General features: G+C 49.8%; 1 protein-coding gene across 1 annotated transcript in view; it reads left to right on the top strand.

Annotated features, from left to right (window-relative positions):
• Positions 1–10,173: 10,173 nt before the first annotated feature.
• DTX4 (deltex E3 ubiquitin ligase 4) overlaps positions 10,174–17,948 on the top strand; it is a 36,961-nt gene continuing 29,186 nt past the window's right edge. The window contains exon 1 of the mRNA XM_043581213.1: positions 10,174–10,468. Coding sequence (XP_043437148.1) covers positions 10,258–10,468 — 211 coding nt within the window. The 5' untranslated portion in view covers positions 10,174–10,257. The remainder of the gene's footprint in view (positions 10,469–17,948) is intronic.

The following is a 17,948-nucleotide window of genomic DNA, read 5'->3' on the forward strand; positions in this document are numbered from 1 at the left end:
TGTTTGTGTGAACATAAGTTCTCAACTCCATTGGGTAAATACTTCAGAGTGTGATTACTGGACTGTATGGTAAAATTATGTTTAACTTTGTAAGTATCTGCCAAACTATCTTCCAATGTGGCCGGACCGTTTGGCATTCCCACCGGCAGTGAATGCAAGTTCACATCGCTTCACATCCTCACTAGCATTTTGTGTTATCAGTTTTTTTTTAATTAAAAAAAAATTAGTGTTTATTTTTGAGAGAGAGAGAAAGAGACAGCAAGAGTGGGGGAGGAGCAGAGAGAGGAGACACAGAATCCCAAGCAGGCTCCAGGCTGCACAGAGCCCCACGCAGTGCTGGAACTCCCCAACCGTGAGATCATGAGATTGTTACCTGAGCCGAAGTTCGATGCCTAACCAACTGAGCTACCCAGGTGCCCCTGTTCGTACCTTTAGTATCAGTCTGGATTCTGTCAGCAGAATAATGCCACTGAATTATCCTCATAGTACTTATGAGCTCTGAACTTCTGAAATCGAGAGAGGAGACCAGAAACATAGGGAAATATGAACCAGGACTCTTTTGTGGGAAGAAATATATTGATATTTAAGTGACATAACAGAAAAAGAAGCTGGAGGGGCTTGAACTGTGTTTCCCAAAAAGATATGTCCAACTCCTAACTGCTGGTAACTTTAGGATCTCTAGGTGAGACCATCCTGGATTTAGGGTGGACTGGAAAACCAATGACTGAGGTCCATATAAGGGAAAGGAGAGAGAGGTTTCATGTACACCAGAAAGAAGGCTGTGTGGGGCAAAAAAGGAGGAGCAGGAGGTGGTGGAGGAGAAGAAGGAAAGGAAGACGTGCTGATCTGAAAAGCCCCGGATGGGACAGTTGGGGTGGTGGGCCAAAGGAATGAGGGGAAAGAAGCATCAAGCCGATCAGTTTCCCTCCAGGCTGCAGCCCATTTCAGAGCCCTTTCTCTTTTGCCTTCACCTCCCTCACTCCTTACCCAGCAGGGGCCGACTTTGTCACGTGTTTGCCAGCCCCCAGGTCTCTCCGGTTCCTTCACTGCGTCCACTCAACCCCCGGACTCTGTCCAGGATGCTCACTGCAACTAGCTTCGGGAACAACTAACACATTAAAAGTTTATTTGGTCCACCCAAACCACCGGCAGCTACTGAAAACAAATTTAGAAGCATATAGTGACTCTCCTCTCCCTCCTCACCCCTGATGCTTTTCCTCTCTACCAAAACCTCAGCTGATTTTGGAGAAATCATTGGAGATGGAGCTGAGCTCACCCTGCCCCCAAGGGGGACCAAAGTCCATATACACGTGTGTGAATCCGGGAGGGAGGACCCAAATTCATGGCCCTGTTGAACTCAGGTGCCCAAATCACCAAACTACCCTGTCCCAGAAGAGGAAAAGGTTCTGGGCACAGGAGTGATTAAAGGCCCCAAGGACTGATTGGTGGAGCTCAGGCAGCTTGCGTAGGGGCAGAAAGTGGTCCCTGGGCCTTGATGCTCATCAGGCACTGAGAGGTACAGGGAGAGGACCTAGCTCCAGGGTTTAGGTGCTGACTTTGGAGCGAGAAGAAAGAAGGGAAAAAGACTGACAGCTGTTCGTTCTCTCCTCCTTCCCCATCCTCCCTAGCGTGACCCCCGATCACCACCCTGAGCTTCCCTGGGCTCCTGCATGGAACCTTTGCTTTTCATTGCACTTGTATGGGAAGAAAGGCACTCTAATTCAAGTAATGGGGTTTAGGCAAGATTGAGGTGGGGAAGGAAAGCTGAAGTGATTCTGTGGATGGTTACTTTGGGTGGATTCAATGATTGCTGTTGTAGAGTTGATGTGTTGTGGAATGATGGACTTCCCATCTCCGAAGTGCCACGGAAGATTCTCCTGTTAAGGAGCTGCTTCGTGTTGGACATATAGCCTGTCCCCAAACCACTTCCCTGTCCCCTCCGAATATTCCAGCAAAAATAATATAAAACTTCCAAAGAAGAAAGGAAAATCCCAATTTGGGTTAAAAACAGGCAACTGGAGCACTCAGAAAAGCCACTTCCTGGTACAACGTCGCCACCTGCTGGACGCAGCCACTAGCGCACCCCTTCTAAACAAAGGCTGCCATTGACCTGTTTGCTAAACCAACCTGCATGGAAACTGACCTCAGGAGTCAGGAGGTCTTTTTCATCTGGCATCTCCTTTTTAAGGCAGTTCCACTCAGACTCATTTACTAACAAAGGAAGGATCCAAAGGCCTTGGAAGTCAAATACTAATGGTATGTATATTCAGGAGCTTAGCCAGCCTGGCTTAGGCATCATCCTTGCATTTTACATGAAAAAGTAGAAATTGCATTATCACCTACGTATCACCTGGATTTTGTTGTTTTCCTCCAGGGGGTCTCCCTAGCTTCTGACAGAATGCAGTCAGATCATCTAAACGTGGTCAGGGACAAAAGTGACTGCAGACCGAGTCACAGAAGGCTGTCTACCTCTGGTGTGCACCACTTCCAGAACGTTCTCCGAGTGTCCCAGCTAGCAGCTAGGGATGTTTACTAGTGCTGTGTCCCGTATCAAATCCTGAAGTCCAACTTGTACCTCATCAGCACTATAAGTTTTTAGGGAACCCTGTCCCCATTTTTTCATTGATGTACAGGGGGCATGAAAATAAATTAGTGCGTGGGGACCCTGGGTGGCTCGGTCGGTTGAGCGTCTGACTCTTGAATTCGGCTCAGGTCATGATCCCAGGGTGGTGGGATCCAGCCTGCATTGGGCTCCACACTGAACATAGAGCCTGCTTAAGATTCTCTCTTTCTTTCCCTCTGCCCTCTTCCCAGGTCGTGCGCCCTCCCTCTCTCTCTCTCTCTCCAATAAAAAAAAAAATTTAAATAAGTAAGTAAATAAATAAATGTGACCCTTAAGGATCTGAAGAATATAGAAGTAAAGGCCTTATCATACATATGTTTAATTTATCAGTTGACCCCTGTGGGAAGCTAGTGAGTCTGAAGGACAGCGGTTGACAGCTGCCAAGTCAAACCGAGTGAGTGGTAGGCCCAGTTGCAGCCACAGTGCCACGTGTGGTATCTTTGCTAGAGTAAATCAGCACTGCCCCAAGTACCTGGTATTTGGCCATTGACTGGATTAATGTGCTCTTTTGTGCCACTATCAGAAAAGGGCATCATAAGCCGTTCAACTCACATGGACTAGACAATGGCATGTTTTTTCAGTTTTGCCCAAGACTATATTAGCACTCTGTTTGATACAATATAGATAGGAAAAGTCTGGACTGTTTGTGCGTCCTGCTGACCATCACATCAATCCACTCTGTCAATGACATCATGCTAATCAGGCCAGAGGAGCAACAGGTAGCCAACGGAGATCGACTCTATGAAGAATCAGCAGCCCACTAAATCAGGGATGTGCCAGGACATCTCACCCAAAGTAAGAGATAAACTGTTGAATCCTGTGTGCCTCACTATGAAGAAGGAGATACACTGCCTCTTTGGTTTCTGAAGGTAGCATGGTCCATACCTGGGTATACTGCTTTAGCCCATTTATAGGGCGACAGGTGCCGGCTTTAAATCAGGCTCAGATTACAAAAAGGTTCTGCAGGGGCTCCTGGCTGGCTCATTCAGTAGAGTGTATGACTCTTGATCTTGGGGTTGTGGGTTCAAGCCCCACGTTGGATGTAGAGATTACTTAAAAAAAAAAATAAGGTGGCTTGGTCGGTTAAGTGCCCCGACTCTTGGTTTCAGCTCAAGTCATGATCTCAGGGTTTGTGAGTTTGAGCCCTCAAAGTTTGATCCCCTGCGTCGGGATCCTTACTGACAGCATGGAGTCTGCTTGGGATTCTCTCTCTCCTTCTCAGTCTGTCCCTCCCCTGCTCTTGCTCTCATGTGCTCTCTAAATAAATAAATAAATAAATAAATAAATAAAGGTTCTGTAGACTCTGGTTATGGAAAAACAAAACAAAAGCAAACAAAGGAAAACAGTGCTGTCACTTGGATGGTGCATCCTCCTGGCTGACTCTATATCACAAGTGTCAGATGAGGGCAGAGATACCGTGTTGAGTCGGAGTGCCTGGCCGGTTCAATCGGTTAGCCATCCAGCTCTTGATATCAGCTCAGGTCGTGACCTCAACGGTCATGGGATCGACCACGCTCAGCGTGGAGCCTGCCTAGGATTCTTTCTCTCCCTCTCCCTCTGCCCCTCCCCCACTCTTACTCGAATGCACTCTCTAAATAAATAAATAAACATTTTTTAAAAAGATACCATGTGGCGTTTATGGCAAACCCAAGTGGGAGAATCACAATGCAGACTCCTGGGGTTCTGAAGCCATATCATGCCATGTGCAGTGCAAAATTGTATGCCTTTTGCATAGCAAATCCTGGTGTGTTACTGGCCCCCATTAACAATGGAACACCCGATCTTGAGATATCAGGTGACCATGCATCCAGAAAACTGCCCGTTATGTGGTGGGTTCTCTTGGATTTCCGAAGTCACAATGTCGGCTGCAGCCAAACACTGTCTCTTATAAGACACTGTCTCTTATAGAAGTGATGCACCCAGGACAGTATGAGCAGGACAAAAGATCACAAGTGAGTCACATGGACAATGTGGACAGCATCCGTACAAAGACATCCACATCCTAATTCCTGGACCCTGTGAGTACGTTAAATTACATGGCAAAGGGCAAAGGTGGGCCATCTCTAATTGGCCATTTTAGCTTCTGAGCTCCCTGTTGGCCAAAACTGTTACAGGGCACAAGTTCAGGAGGTCTCAAAGACTGCCTTCAGGTTCAGTAATTTTGTAAAAGATTCACAGAAGTCAGAAAACTTATGTTCGTGGTTTTGGTTTCTTACGGTGAAAAAAATAGGAATTAAAATCAGCAGAGGGGATTTATTCTAGGCATCCAAGGCTGATTCAACCTTAAAAAATTATTTGATATAATTTATTGATGTAATGACACATGAGCAGGGTAAAGAATAAAAGCGACATGATTATATCAACAGATGCAGAAAAAACATTCTACAAATTCCAACACCCACTTATAAAAATTCTCAGCAAACTAGGAATAGAGGAGAACTTCCGCAGGTTGATAAAGAACATCTACAAAACCTACAGCTAATATCATACTTCACGGTGAGAAACTGGATGCTTCCCTGCTAGGATCAGAAACAAGGCAAGGATGTCTGCTCTCACCTATTTATTATCATAATGAAAATCCTAGCTAATGCAATTTGACAAAAAAAAAAAGGTGCAAAAGTGATACTAATTAAGAAGAAAGATATAACATTGTCTTTATTCACAGATGACATGATTATCTATGTACTATGTGTAAAATTCCAAAGAATCAACAACAGCAAACCACCTGGAAGGAATAAGAAATTGTAACAGGTTGCAAGGCACACAATTACTATACAGAAGTCACCTGCTTTCTTATCATCTTATACGAATTGAAATTTGAAATTTAAAACATAATACAGTTCACTAATAAACTGGAGAATTCTACCAAACATTTAAAAAAGAATTAACATCAATACTACAAAATGTTTTCTGGAAAATAAGAGAGAGTTCATTTCATAAAGCTAGTATTATTTTGATACCAAAACCATATAAAGATAGTAGAGAGAGAGAGAGAGAGAAGTACAAACCAATATCTTTCATAATTTTATACCTCCAAAGCCTCAAACTATTAACAATTAGAATCCAGCAATATTTTTAAAAATTACACCTGATGACTAAGTGGAGTTTATTTCAGGGATATAAATCTGGTTCATTATTTGAAAATCAATCAATGCAATCTTCCATATTAACAGACTAAGGAAGACAAATCACATGATCATACCAATTAATGCAGAAAAAGCATTTGGTAAAAATAAATGTTCATGACAAAAAAAGTCTCAGAAAATTAGGAATAGAAGAACTTGGTAAATAACACTTGAAATAAACCACTATAGCTGATATATTTAATGATGAAAGACTAAATGCTATCTCCCTATGATCAGGAACAAGGCAAGAATGCCCATTCTCACTACCATATTCAACACAGCACTGGAAATTCTAAGAATTATTCTATGGCAAGAAAGGGAAATAAAAAGCATAAAGATCAGAAAGGAGGAAGGTCAGCTGGGTGGCTCAGTCAGTTAAGCATCTGGCTTCAGCTCAGGTCATAATCTCTTGGTGAATTCAAGCCCCCTGTCAGGCTCTGTGCAGACAGTTCGGAGCTGGAAGCCTGCTTTGGATTCTGTGTCTCCCTCCTCTCTGCCCCTCGCTCACTCACACTCTGTCTCTCAAAATACATAAACATGAAAAAAAAATTTTAAGGAATAAAAAAAAAAGGATATATAGATGCCAAAAAAACCCTAAACGTATGACCTTACAATTGTACTCCTGGGCATTTATCACAAAGAAAAGTAAACTTTACATTCATGCAAAAACTGGTATATGAATGCTCACAGCAGCTATATTTGTAAAAGCCCAAACTAGAAACAACTCTATGTCCTGCAGTGGGTGGGCAATACAGTACATTTGTACTGTGGAATACAAGGAACAAACTCTTGGTATACACAACAATCTGGATGAATCTTTAGAGAATCACACTGAGTAGAAAAAGCTAGTCCCCAAAGGTTACGTAGTCTATGATTCCATTTACATAACATTCCTGAAATGACAAAATTATAGATATGGAGAATCTATTAGTGATTTCTAGGGGTTAAGGAGAGGATGGGAGGGGAAGGATCGGTTATGGCTATAAAAGGACCACATCGTGGAACCTGTGGTAATAGAAATATGTGTTGTTTACACTTGTATACAAAGTGTATCTTGTATGATATATGATACAGTGCTACTGTATCAATAAAGGAGCAGAATCACAATTATTCCTTATTTTGACTGTGTCAATGTCAGTAGTGATACTGTACAATACTTTTGCAAGTATAGTTTTATAAGCTGTTACCATTGGGTAACATGGAGGAAAAGGGTACAGGAGATCTCTCTGGATTCTTACAACTACCTGTGAACCTACAATTATTTGAAAATAAAAAACGTAATTTAAAGAGAAGGTGATGCAGCTTCTGTCTGACTCTTTCTGTTGGGTCACACGCATTTGGAACCGAACCTCCATGCTATGAAGAAGCCACTTGTAGGTGCTTGTAGGTGCCACTTGTAGGACAACATAGTCCACTTGTAGGTGCGTGGGTGGATAGCCCTACCTGAGTTCCCAGCTGACAGCCAGCATCAAACGCTAGACAAGTGAATGAACAAGCCTGCACGTGATTTCAGCCCCCAGCCATCCTTCACCCTCCCAGAGCAGACACTAGCTGTCCTCATCAAGCCTTCGCCAAGCTGCAGATTCATGTGCAACATAAATCCTTGTTGCCGTTTTCAGCCACTAATTTTAGGATGTTTGATACAGAGCAATAGGTAACTGGAAAAAAGAACGACTTTGCCTCTGAACATGTCACAGACAAGGAGTATGTCTTTTCCCTTGAACCTTGGTGTCAAGTGATGATTGGCATTTTTTTTTTTTTGAAGTATCATCAAATTAAACCTTTGAACAATTCAGACTGGCTTCATTCCAATCAGTCTCAATTGGTGAGGTTTTATTATACCTGTCATCTTCCAAATCACAAATTAGGCACCTCACTTGGTTAGAGATTATTATGCCACTTATGGATGTAGCTTATCAAAAATACACAACTGTAATTGATTACTAACATCAGCTGATCTGTATCTTGGCTTCCTCTTACACATGAATCAGGCTACGTACAAACCCTCTCTTATGTCATCAGGCATTTTTTGTCCTGTTGTACAGACACAAGAAGACCAGATACAGGACCAAGCTGGACATAGGTAAGAGCAAGTGTTTTCCTACTTCGTATTCATCTTTCAAACAACCGTTCATCTTTCAAACGGCCAGTCTAACATTTGGTGATAGCCCTCTTCTCTGGTTTGGGCTTTTTCCACTTGAGAATGCCTGGTTGGGCTGGTCAGGTGCTGTTTTCTCCCCGGTACTTTCAGCATTCTCTTAGATCATTACTGACAGTTTCTGGATCCGTACTTACCCAGACCACAAGGAAGTTTCCAGAGTCTTTGAACTCTTGGTCTTATGATTGGAAATAAAAATAGCTCAATAAAGCTTTAGGTTCCTTTTACTTCACCTCTACCTTTGTTCTTCCAGAACACCCTATCCTCGTGTTCTCCCTTCCCTTCTTTCACATTGAGGCACTTTTATTTATTTATTTGCCACATACCTTGATTCTTACTACACTACCCCCTTGTCACATAACATGTATGACGCAATAGGCTTTTTTTCTTTGTCTTTTTCTTTTCTTTTCTTTTTTCTTTAAAATGGGAATAACAATGGCTCATGGTAGGATAAATTGAGATATCCTTTACTCCTTTCTCTTTCGTCCTTGAAACCTTGAAATTTGATGTCTTAATGAAGGTGTTGACTGAGTTGGATTGGGAGACTGGCCTTAGGGAGAGACTAACCGGATCTCCAGAAGTCATGCTAGGGAGATTTTGGCGCGGGGGCATCATCAAGAGTGAAGCTCAGAGGCAGCCTGCATCCTAGACCTTTTTGGAGGCTGGACGAAGAACATACATGATTTTTTTTTTTCTTTTGCTTCTTATCTAGAACCCTGTGAACAGGGAGACGAGGGAAGAAGGATGAAGAAGAAATGGAAAATGCTAACGATAGAACAGGTGGCTGTAATTCAAGAGGGAGCAAGAGAGGGAAAGCAAATCTTCCGAAACAAAAGACAAAGTTCATGACATTATGAAAGAAAATGGTTATTTCAAAGAGTTTCATAATCCCAGCCCCTAACACAAACTGTTTTTATTTCTGTATCGTATCCTGGATCTTCCTGATCATATGAATTCATGTATGCGGTCGCCAGCCACCTCAGCAAAACGAAGTTTGTGTTCTCTGGCAAAATTACCGTGAAATCCTGATGTTAATCTGCCCTTCTAGGTTATTTTCCATATTAACGAGCGATGACGAAAACAGCCAAGTCTAGCTCTTGTCTGTCCTACTCTCCCAATATTTTGGTCCCAGAAACCCTGCAGAATAACTCAATTTAGCCTGTATCTCCCGGACTACAGTAACGTTGAAGCAGACCAGAAAAAAACACATTTGCCCTCTAGGCGGACGATATAAACCCATCACCCTCCAAATCGCCGCAACCCTTTGCACCGGGTCTCAGGAGCAGAGGTTAGAGGCGAGCGGCCCTGCGTGGCCACTGGCCCGCACGCGTCGCCCCGGGCCAGCAGGGGGCGTGTGAGCCGCGGGCGCCCCCCTCCGGGGCCCGGGCCGCCGGGGGCGTGGCTCCGCATCCTTGACGGACAGCTGAGGATGCGGGCGAAGATGAGGTAATAGGAGCCGGAGCAAGGAGGGCGTGGGGGTGCGGGCGCGCGAGTGTGTGCGAGTGTGTGAGTGTGAGTGCGTGCGCGAGCCGGAGACACCGCGTGTCTCGGCGCTGGCGCTGCGGACCCCGATCGCGCTGAATTAAACGCGGAGAGAAAGACCATTCCGTTTCTGGGAGGGAGGCTGCAGAGCGGCGGCGCGCGACAGCTGCGGTCCCGGGGCCGCGTCATGGCCGGCCGCTTTGGGGCGCCTGGGGACGCGGGAAACCCCCGCGGGCGCGCGTTTGCCTTAGCGCCCCGCTCGGGAGGGGCGCTCCATTCTGGAGGCGACTGAGCAGAGCCGCAGGGAGGGGGAGCTCTCGCCGCGGCGGCCACCGCGTCCGCGCGGCCGGAGGGTGGGCAGGGAGGGGCGCGCGGGGAGGGGAGCCCGGCGTGCCTTTCCGAGCGCGAGCGCGCGGCGAGCTCCCACCCCGCCGCCCGCAGAGCCCGAGGCGCAACTGGTGCGAGGGCCCGGGGCTCGCGTCGCCGCCAGCCCAGCTCGGGCCGCCGGGGCTCCGGCCGCGCGCCCGCCGGGGCTTCGCGAGGCTGGGGCCTGTCTGCGCAGGGCCGGGGCTTTGCATGAAGCCGCTCGACCCCACGGAGCGGCGGCGGCGGCAGCGGCGGACCCCGGCGGCGGCGGCGGCGGCGGCGCGCGGTCGGAGCCGGGCGGCCCGGGTGCCCGGGCCCCGGTGGATGCGCGGCTGGGGAGCGGCCCATGGGCCGGAGCTGAGGCTGCCCGGGGCGGCGGGGCGCGGGGCGGGGGGCGCGGCCGAGGCCCGCGGGCGGCGGCGCAGGAGGAAGCGGAGGAGGACCGGCGCGCGGGGCCCGGGAGGCAGGCGGCGCGGCGCGGCCGCCGCGGCCCGGGGCTCGCCATGCTCCTGGCCTCGGCCGTGGTGGTCTGGGAATGGCTGAACGAGCACGGCCGCTGGCGTCCCTACAGCCCGGCCGTGAGCCACCACATCGAGGCGGTGGTCCGCGCCGGCCCCCGCGCCGGGGGCAGCGTGGTGCTGGGCCAGGTGGACAGCCGTCTCGCGCCCTACATCATCGACCTGCAGTCCATGAACCAGTTCCGCCAGGATACCGGTGAGCCGGCGCCCCTGCCCCGCCCGCGCCCACCTCCCCTCCCTGCCCTGGGATCTCCCGCCTCGGGAGCCCACCGGGACCCACCCAGTCCGCAACTCCGTGCGGCGTGTCACCAGGAGGTGGTCGTGGAGGGGGCGCTTTACTCCCCGCCATCCTCTTAAGATTGCCTCCGCAATAAACGTCCATGCAAGTAGTATCCGTGTTCTGCTTGTGCAAATCGAGCTTCAACCGAACCCCTAAGAACCGTCCCCCCGTCCCATCTCGCGCCCCCCTTTAAGCGCTTGGTGGCCCCAAGTCCTCCGATGTAGAAATTCCAGGGCCGGCCCAGCCCACTTGCAATCCCAGCCGCTGGGAAAGGTTTCCTGCATCCTCACACGTTGGCTGACCCTGCTTTGCCTCAGGCACCCTCGGGGCCGCCACCTGTCCCCCTCACCACCCACCTTACTGCCTGTGCCCCTTCTGTGTGGGTTGCCTTCTGTGGGTTGCCTTCCTGCAGCTGGGTCCTGCTGGGGGCAGGGGGACTGGGGGGAAGGAAGAAGGGGTTCCCTGGAGGCATTCGCTGTGGTCTAGCAGGGGAAGGGCTGGCGCCCTGGGAGGAGAGCCTGGAGCTGCTGGGGGATTCCAGGACATGAAACACCCCGGATGCTGTGGCATTGGCCAGTACCGCCTGTGCACTCCAAGTGCTTGAAGCAACAGGCCAGAGCAGATGGAGAGAGGAGGGGGAGGGCCGCGGCTCCGGAATGCCTGGCAGGAAAGCCGCTCCCTTTGTCCGCGTAGGAGGAGGTGGATTCCTAAGGAGAAAGGGTCCCCAAGCTTCCTCCTGAAACTGACACGCTGGTCTTCCAGAGCACCAATCCCCCCATCTTTTCGTGAGAATCAGGTTGCCACTGTGGCCACCACAATCCCACTTCCGCCCTGACCAGGCTTTGCAGGTCAGAGCAAAGAAGAGGGGCTCAGGGTGGTGGGTCAGTGGCGGGAGGGGCAGGACCCAGCTGCTTGTCTTTGCTCGGCTCGGGGTGTCCAGGCTTAACTGAGGACCTGGGACAAGTCTGCCTCCTCTCCAGGAGTCTCTGTCTTCTTGGGGGTGGGAGGTTGTTTCTGGAATTCTGGCCCGGCTTTCCCGGAGATTGTGACCCAGGAGCCTGGTGAAGCAGGTGTGGTGGGGAGGGGCTAGAGAGGATGGGGAGTGGGGGGAGTCCCAGGGGATCAGAGAACAGCTGCTTGAGCAGGGCATCCCAGCCTCCTTGGAAAGCCCCCACATCCTGTGTGCTAATTAGGATTGTCATGGGAAAGGGGTGTCTTTCCACCCTTGCGTCCCCATCTTCAGTCCTAACTCCCAACGGCTTCTTTGCCAGGGACTTTGCAGACACCAGCCAACTGAGTAAAGCCTTCTGGGGAAAGGATTCCAGAAGTGTTAGCATCTGGAGGGGCTCGCTTAAACCCCGGTGGTGGGAAAGGCAGGGAGGTGGAACTGAGAGACACTGGGAGGGAGGAGGGAATGGGGAGGAATGTTAGGAGATTGAGAAAGAGGATTAAATGTGGCCAAGGGGAGGGAAGAGAATGTAACTGGGCAATTGGGGTAAAGGTTGTGGAAGTGAGGGTGGAGGCAGCCGACTGTTGGGGGGCGGGGAGGAGGGGGGTTGGTGCGCTGAGCCCCGGAAGTGGGACCTGGGAGATTAGCAGTTAAGACACCTGACCCAGAATTCCAGTCCTACTCAGAATAAACAGGCAGGTGTTAGCTTCTCTATTTCAGACTAAATCTCTGCAGCATAGAGAGAAACACCCTGGTGACATGCTTGTCCCAGCCCCTGTCCCACATTTGGGTAGGGGTGAATTTAATCAGTGTTTAGGGGTATCTTAAAGAGGGGAATGAAGAGTCATGGCTTGAAACGCCCTTTCTACCATCAGATGTGCAATTATGGAGAAAACTGGGTTAAGGGATGGAAGCCGTGTCCCCCTTCCCAGGTCCGGCCACCCTTCCCTGAAGACAGGCTGACCGTGGCCTGGTGGTTAGCAGTTCAGTCCGAGGCTGGGGCTTCTCAGATTTTAGACCAGAGGCAGAGAGCTAGTAGCCCGGATCATTTTCAAGACTGCCTCGGGGTGTGTTTTACATTCTTGCCTGTCTTAGAGGCTCACGACTCAGGCTGCTTCTAATGGTCAGTCAATGAATGATCACGACGGCCTTCCTCCCGGTGCCAGGCCCTGCGCTGGCTGCTGAAGGCACTGGGCTGAATTCCCAGGAATGCTGGGCTGTCAAGGAGCTTGTCAAAGCAGAATAGAATCTCTGGGCTTCTGGGCTTGGAGCCCCCTCCTCTCCCTTCTCCACCAACAGACACGCAGCTCCTCTCAATGTAGCTCATTGATGAGGCCATGACAGGGTAGGAACTTCATACTGCGGGCACCCAGGCAACCTCAGCCAAGCCCTGGCAATGTTTAATTAAATTACCCGCCATCCCCAAGCCACGGTTTGAAGCTGGGAACCAGAAACATCCCCAGAAACAAAGAAGAGCTGGAAGTCCCCCTGCCTATAGACTGAGTTCTCTTTTTTTTTTTTTTTTTGCCTCCTCTATGTGGGGACATTTCCTGACACGGGAGCTTTGTTCTTTTTCACAAGTTGCCTGGCTTGCTGCAAGTGAGGCCTCAGACCCTCGGCTCCCCTGGGCTCCAGCCTCACCCACCCCGTCTCCAGGGAGATGGCCCGGAGGGTACATGGGCCCTCTGCCGCCTTTGTTTGCCCCGGGCCCTTCCTCCCCACACGGCCTCTGGGTTCCAGCTTATTTGCACTCTGCTGGTCTCTGGCCATCGTGTTTCCGTGTTTCCGGCTAGGAAATCTGGAAGAAGGGAGGAGATGAAGCGAGGTAGAGGTGACAGTCTTGGCTGCTTCCAGAGCCTTGCTTGGGCCCTGTGCCTGTAGGGTCATTTGCCTTGATAGGGCTCACCTTTTCTGTCACAGGCAAGTGACTGGAGTGCTGTCCTTCAGCATTGCCGTCCCTTGTATCTTCGGGGACACCTGATTGCCACCACCTCCAGGGCTCCAGCAGCAGGACGTGGGGAGTCCGGGCTCTGAGTGGGGAGAGTGACTCAGGCTGTCATCCTAGCCTCGCTGGCTTCTGTGTGACCTTGAGCAAGTCCCTTAGCTGCTCGGGCCACGTTTTTTTCTCTGTAGAAGGAAGAGCAGCCTTGAGAGTCCCCTGGCTCCTTTCCTGTCATCATTCAGATGGGCAGGTGAATGGGTTTGGCCCCCGCACCTGTGAGGATGCTGCTTGGAACTGGCCTGGTGTGAGGGAGCGTCCTTCCCAGCTCAAGAGTGTTCTCTGCAACTTTTGCCTTTTCTATGTCTTTAATGTGGTGACAAAGGTCAGATGGAGAGAGATGACAGGTTTTGACAGAAGCTGATTCTTTGGGCCCCACAATACCCTCTGCCCTGTGTGAGCACTGGAGCGGAAGAGGCAGGTGTCGTGATCGATACAATATGGGGGATGCCCCAGGCCCTTTGCACACACACATTGTCTTGTTTGATCCTCACAGCGATCTTAGGAAGTACCTATTGTCCCCATTTTATAGGAAAGGAAACAATCTGGAAGAGACTTAAGTTGCTCTGAGTTTTATGGCTAGTCCATGGCAGAGCTGAGATTCCAAATGAAGTGTCCCACGCTCTACTCTGTCATCAGTGAATGCTTCTGGAGCGCCTACTTCATGCAGGCGCTGTTCCAGGCATGTGGGATGTAGCAAATGGCGAAACTTCCAGGGCTTTGCCCCCACAGGACATTCCAGTGGGGCTGTGGGGCGCTTGGGAGAGGCCCGGGATCTCTCTGACACAGCGATGTACAGATGCGGGTAAAGTGCCTTCGAGACTGGCTCATGCCTGGAAGGTGTTTCTCCCTTTTCCCAGCAGCCAAAACATCTCCGGTGCTTTGGAATGCAGGTGTCTGAGCTGCCAGGAAAAACTGATCTTTCTCTTTCTCCCCGCTTGGTTTATGAACATTCTTTATTCCTATCCCATTAGCGGCCTTTTCTTTGGGTCACTGCACTCAAGGACTAAATGGATTTCTCAGATCATCTAGTTCGTGGGCCTGACTACAGAGGAGGCCAGGACTAGCACATTCCAGACAGAGCGGACTCTGAAAACGATCAGAGACACGAAATCCCGCGATGAAATTCTTTTGTACCACGGCGTTGGTTCTGAAGTCTGCCTTCTGTCTCTAAATAACCTGCTGGGGCTGAACTGAACTCAGCGTCTTTCCCTCCAAAAACTGGCTCTTCCTCTTGAAACCCCTCTGCCGGCAAATGGTGTCTCCATTTTACCCCTTGCCCGTGGTCGAGACCTCAGGATTCTTTGACTCTGTCACAGTGTTGTTCTCGTGCCCAATGTGTAAGGCAACGTAGACCGTGTGGCCAGCTGTTGAAATTAGTGTGCATGATGAAAATCCGGGACGGATGTTCGCATGCAGATGCCCAGGCCCAGGCCCTGGAGATGCTGTTGATTCCTCATGGCAGCCAGTGGGTACTCTAGAAGGTGTTAAGTACCCCCAGGAGATTCTGAAGCCGGTGATTCTGGAAACTCTCTTGGAAAGCATTGAATTCAGCTACTCATGGTCACTTCCTACCCATTTCTTCTCTGTAGGGTCCCTCCAGTCTGTCACCTCCTTTTCGTCTCCACTGCCCATACCCTCATTACTTCTCACTTGGAACTCATTAACAGAGCAACTCTGGTCTTGTCACTTCTCTGTGTCACAGACTTCACTGGCTCCTCATTGCCTACAAATAAAACCTTCACAGCCTGGCGTTCCAGACTGTCTACGCCTCAGCTGTGACATAACTTTCCAGGTTTATCTTCCTCTCTGCCTCATATCTTCCTCAATTCCTGACAAACGGACGTCCCTTTTATCCTCCTGCATCAGAGTTCTCTGACACCCCCTCCCCGAACTATTCACAAAGTCCCTTCTACTGAAACGCCCTTCTTTGCCACTTTCGCCTGTTGAAATTCTCCTTCTCATTCAAGCCTCATCCATTTCTTGAAATGTCCTCCGAACCATCATTGCTTCCTTTATCTGATCGGTATTTATGGAGCCCCTAGGAAATGTTGGGCATGGGGAGGGGGTGGGCGGTGAAACCACGAGCAAACACCTGGGTGCCCACTCTCGTGGCATTTGGGAGTCCGGTGAAGAGATACAGACATTTACCAAATTAATCACACCAGCAAATGTGTAACTGCACATCAAGATAAATGCTGCAAAAAAAAAAAAAAAAAAAAAAAAAAAAAACAAGAATGAGAATCTGATCTGGTCAGGGCAGTCCAGAGAAGTTTCCTGGAGGAAATGAGCGGAAATCTGAACTATGGGCAGCAAAGAGGATGCCAGAGTGTCTTGTGGGGCGGGGGGAGTCCAGCATTGTGCAAAGGCCCGGCGAGGAGAAACATGGCAGTGGGGAGAGACTGGAAGGGCCAGTGTGGCAGAAATGTAAGCAGAGTTATTAGGGTGTGAGGCGGCTGCAGAGATGGGAGGGAGTGGAGAGGGTCAGGTTTTGACTTAAGGGGAGCGCACAGAAGGGATTCACGCACAGTGGGGATGTGGGCAGGTTTCCTCAGCCCACATGCATTTTGTTGGCACCCTTCCCGTGGCATATTCTGCCTCATAAATAGTCATTCGCCCCCCTTGTCTAGTTTTAGACTGTAAGCTGTTTGAGTAGTGCCTGCATTCCCCAAGGCAGCCAGTGGGGACCCGGCAACATGTGACAAATGACTAAATGCCGAAGTAGCCAGAAGTCTACCGTGCCTTTGTGGAGTCCTCATTACTGCCGCCTTGGGCGCTAGAGCAGAGCTGGAGGGTTGTGACTCTGCCTGCACTCGAGGCACCGTAGGAAAAAACGCCAAGACCCTGATCCACATGGGGCACAGGCAGATCTGCACCCCAGGCCTCCTGAGGGGGGCCTGGGCTGGGAGAGCATTTCAGGAAATGGATGGCAAATGGCACAGGACCCAAATGAGGGCAGTCTCGATAGGTAGAAATGGCAAAGGAGGGCATTTCGGTGCACGGGACCTGGGGAGTAGTAGGGGAGGGGGTCAGAGACCTGTGAGGGAGTGCAGGACGATAAAAGGCCATGCGTCTGCCTGGAGTCCAGGAAAAGAGCAGCATGGGGGTGGTTGGGGGTGGGGGGACATAAACCTGGAAGGGTATGGGAGAGCCACAGCTATTGGGATTGATACCACTGTTGTAAAAACAAAAAAGCCTCTTAAGCATATTTGTGAGAATCGGACACGTGAATTGCCCCCGCTTCGCTGAGAGAAGATAAAATAGGGTCATTTAAGCTCTCGAAACTTCATCTCCTTTGTTTCATTGATCATATGGGATGAGATAGGGGCTTTCTAAATAAGAAAGATTGTATAAGGGGTTATATGCAAACTCCCCCCCCCCCCCCCACACCCCATAGATATCCTTTGAACTAAACTTACCATGACTTCTCCATCCCGCTTGGACATATAATAGAAAATAAATTACAATGATAATCAACCAACTTTTATTGAGCTCTTGGCATGGGGCAGGTGCGATTTCAGCCCCTTCTATTCATTCCTTCCTTTAATCCTCAAATCCACCCTTTGAAGTAGCTCCCCAGGACCCAGGCAGATGCAGACGAGGAAACTGAGGCTCAGTCGCACAGCTGGAAGGGACAGAGCCTCTGCTGTTGGACCCAGAGCCTGTGCTCTTTGTCCCCCAGTGAGCTGGCTTCTTACGAAGGAAATGGAGGCAAACCGGGGAACTACTGCCCACCCCCCTTCTTCCTCCTCTCTTCCTCCCATCCCGCTCCCCCCTCCCCAGATCCCCCAGCAGCGTCCTGGTGCTGAATAGGGGATTGTTTTCTTCACCCTCCTGCCTCTGAATGTTGATGTTTTGGGTCATTAAGGGGCTTGGAGTTGGGGTGGGGGGCGGGTTATGACCCTGGAAAAGGACTGAATAGACATTGTTCCTTTTCTTCCCCCCTTGAATGGAATTCTGTCCCCGGCCTTGGTGTCTCCCTCTGGGTTGGAGGAGGGGATGGGTCAGAGGCCTGTAAAGGGGAGCCTTTTCCCACCACTGATGGATAAGGCCTAAGCTGACAGATGCGAGATTCAGGCACTCTTGGAGCCCTCCCAGGTCCCCTCACCCTGCCTTGACCCAGGCATCTTTGGCCTTGATGTTGATAGCCATGAAATGAGCCCTGATTGGGCATGAGTCTGAATTCAGTCTTAGGGTGGGTCGGGGAGAAAGAGGCAACAGTTATAGACTTCCTTTTCCTTCGAGTCCCTTTGAACCTGTAGGTTCATTTCTTCTGTACTGCTTCCCTGAAGTAATCCTGGCCTCTTCCCTGCTCTCCCTTCCCCCAGTGAGACTAAAAATCAAGACAATCCTATCTTTAGGATGGCTTGAGCTTTGGGGAAGAAAAGTGTTAGAGAAATAGAAAATAATCATGATCATTTATTACTGTTTTGATAGAAGATTTAATG

Source organism: Prionailurus bengalensis, chromosome D1, assembly GCF_016509475.1.
Source record: "Prionailurus bengalensis isolate Pbe53 chromosome D1, Fcat_Pben_1.1_paternal_pri, whole genome shotgun sequence".
Lineage (NCBI taxonomy): Eukaryota > Metazoa > Chordata > Mammalia > Carnivora > Felidae > Prionailurus > Prionailurus bengalensis.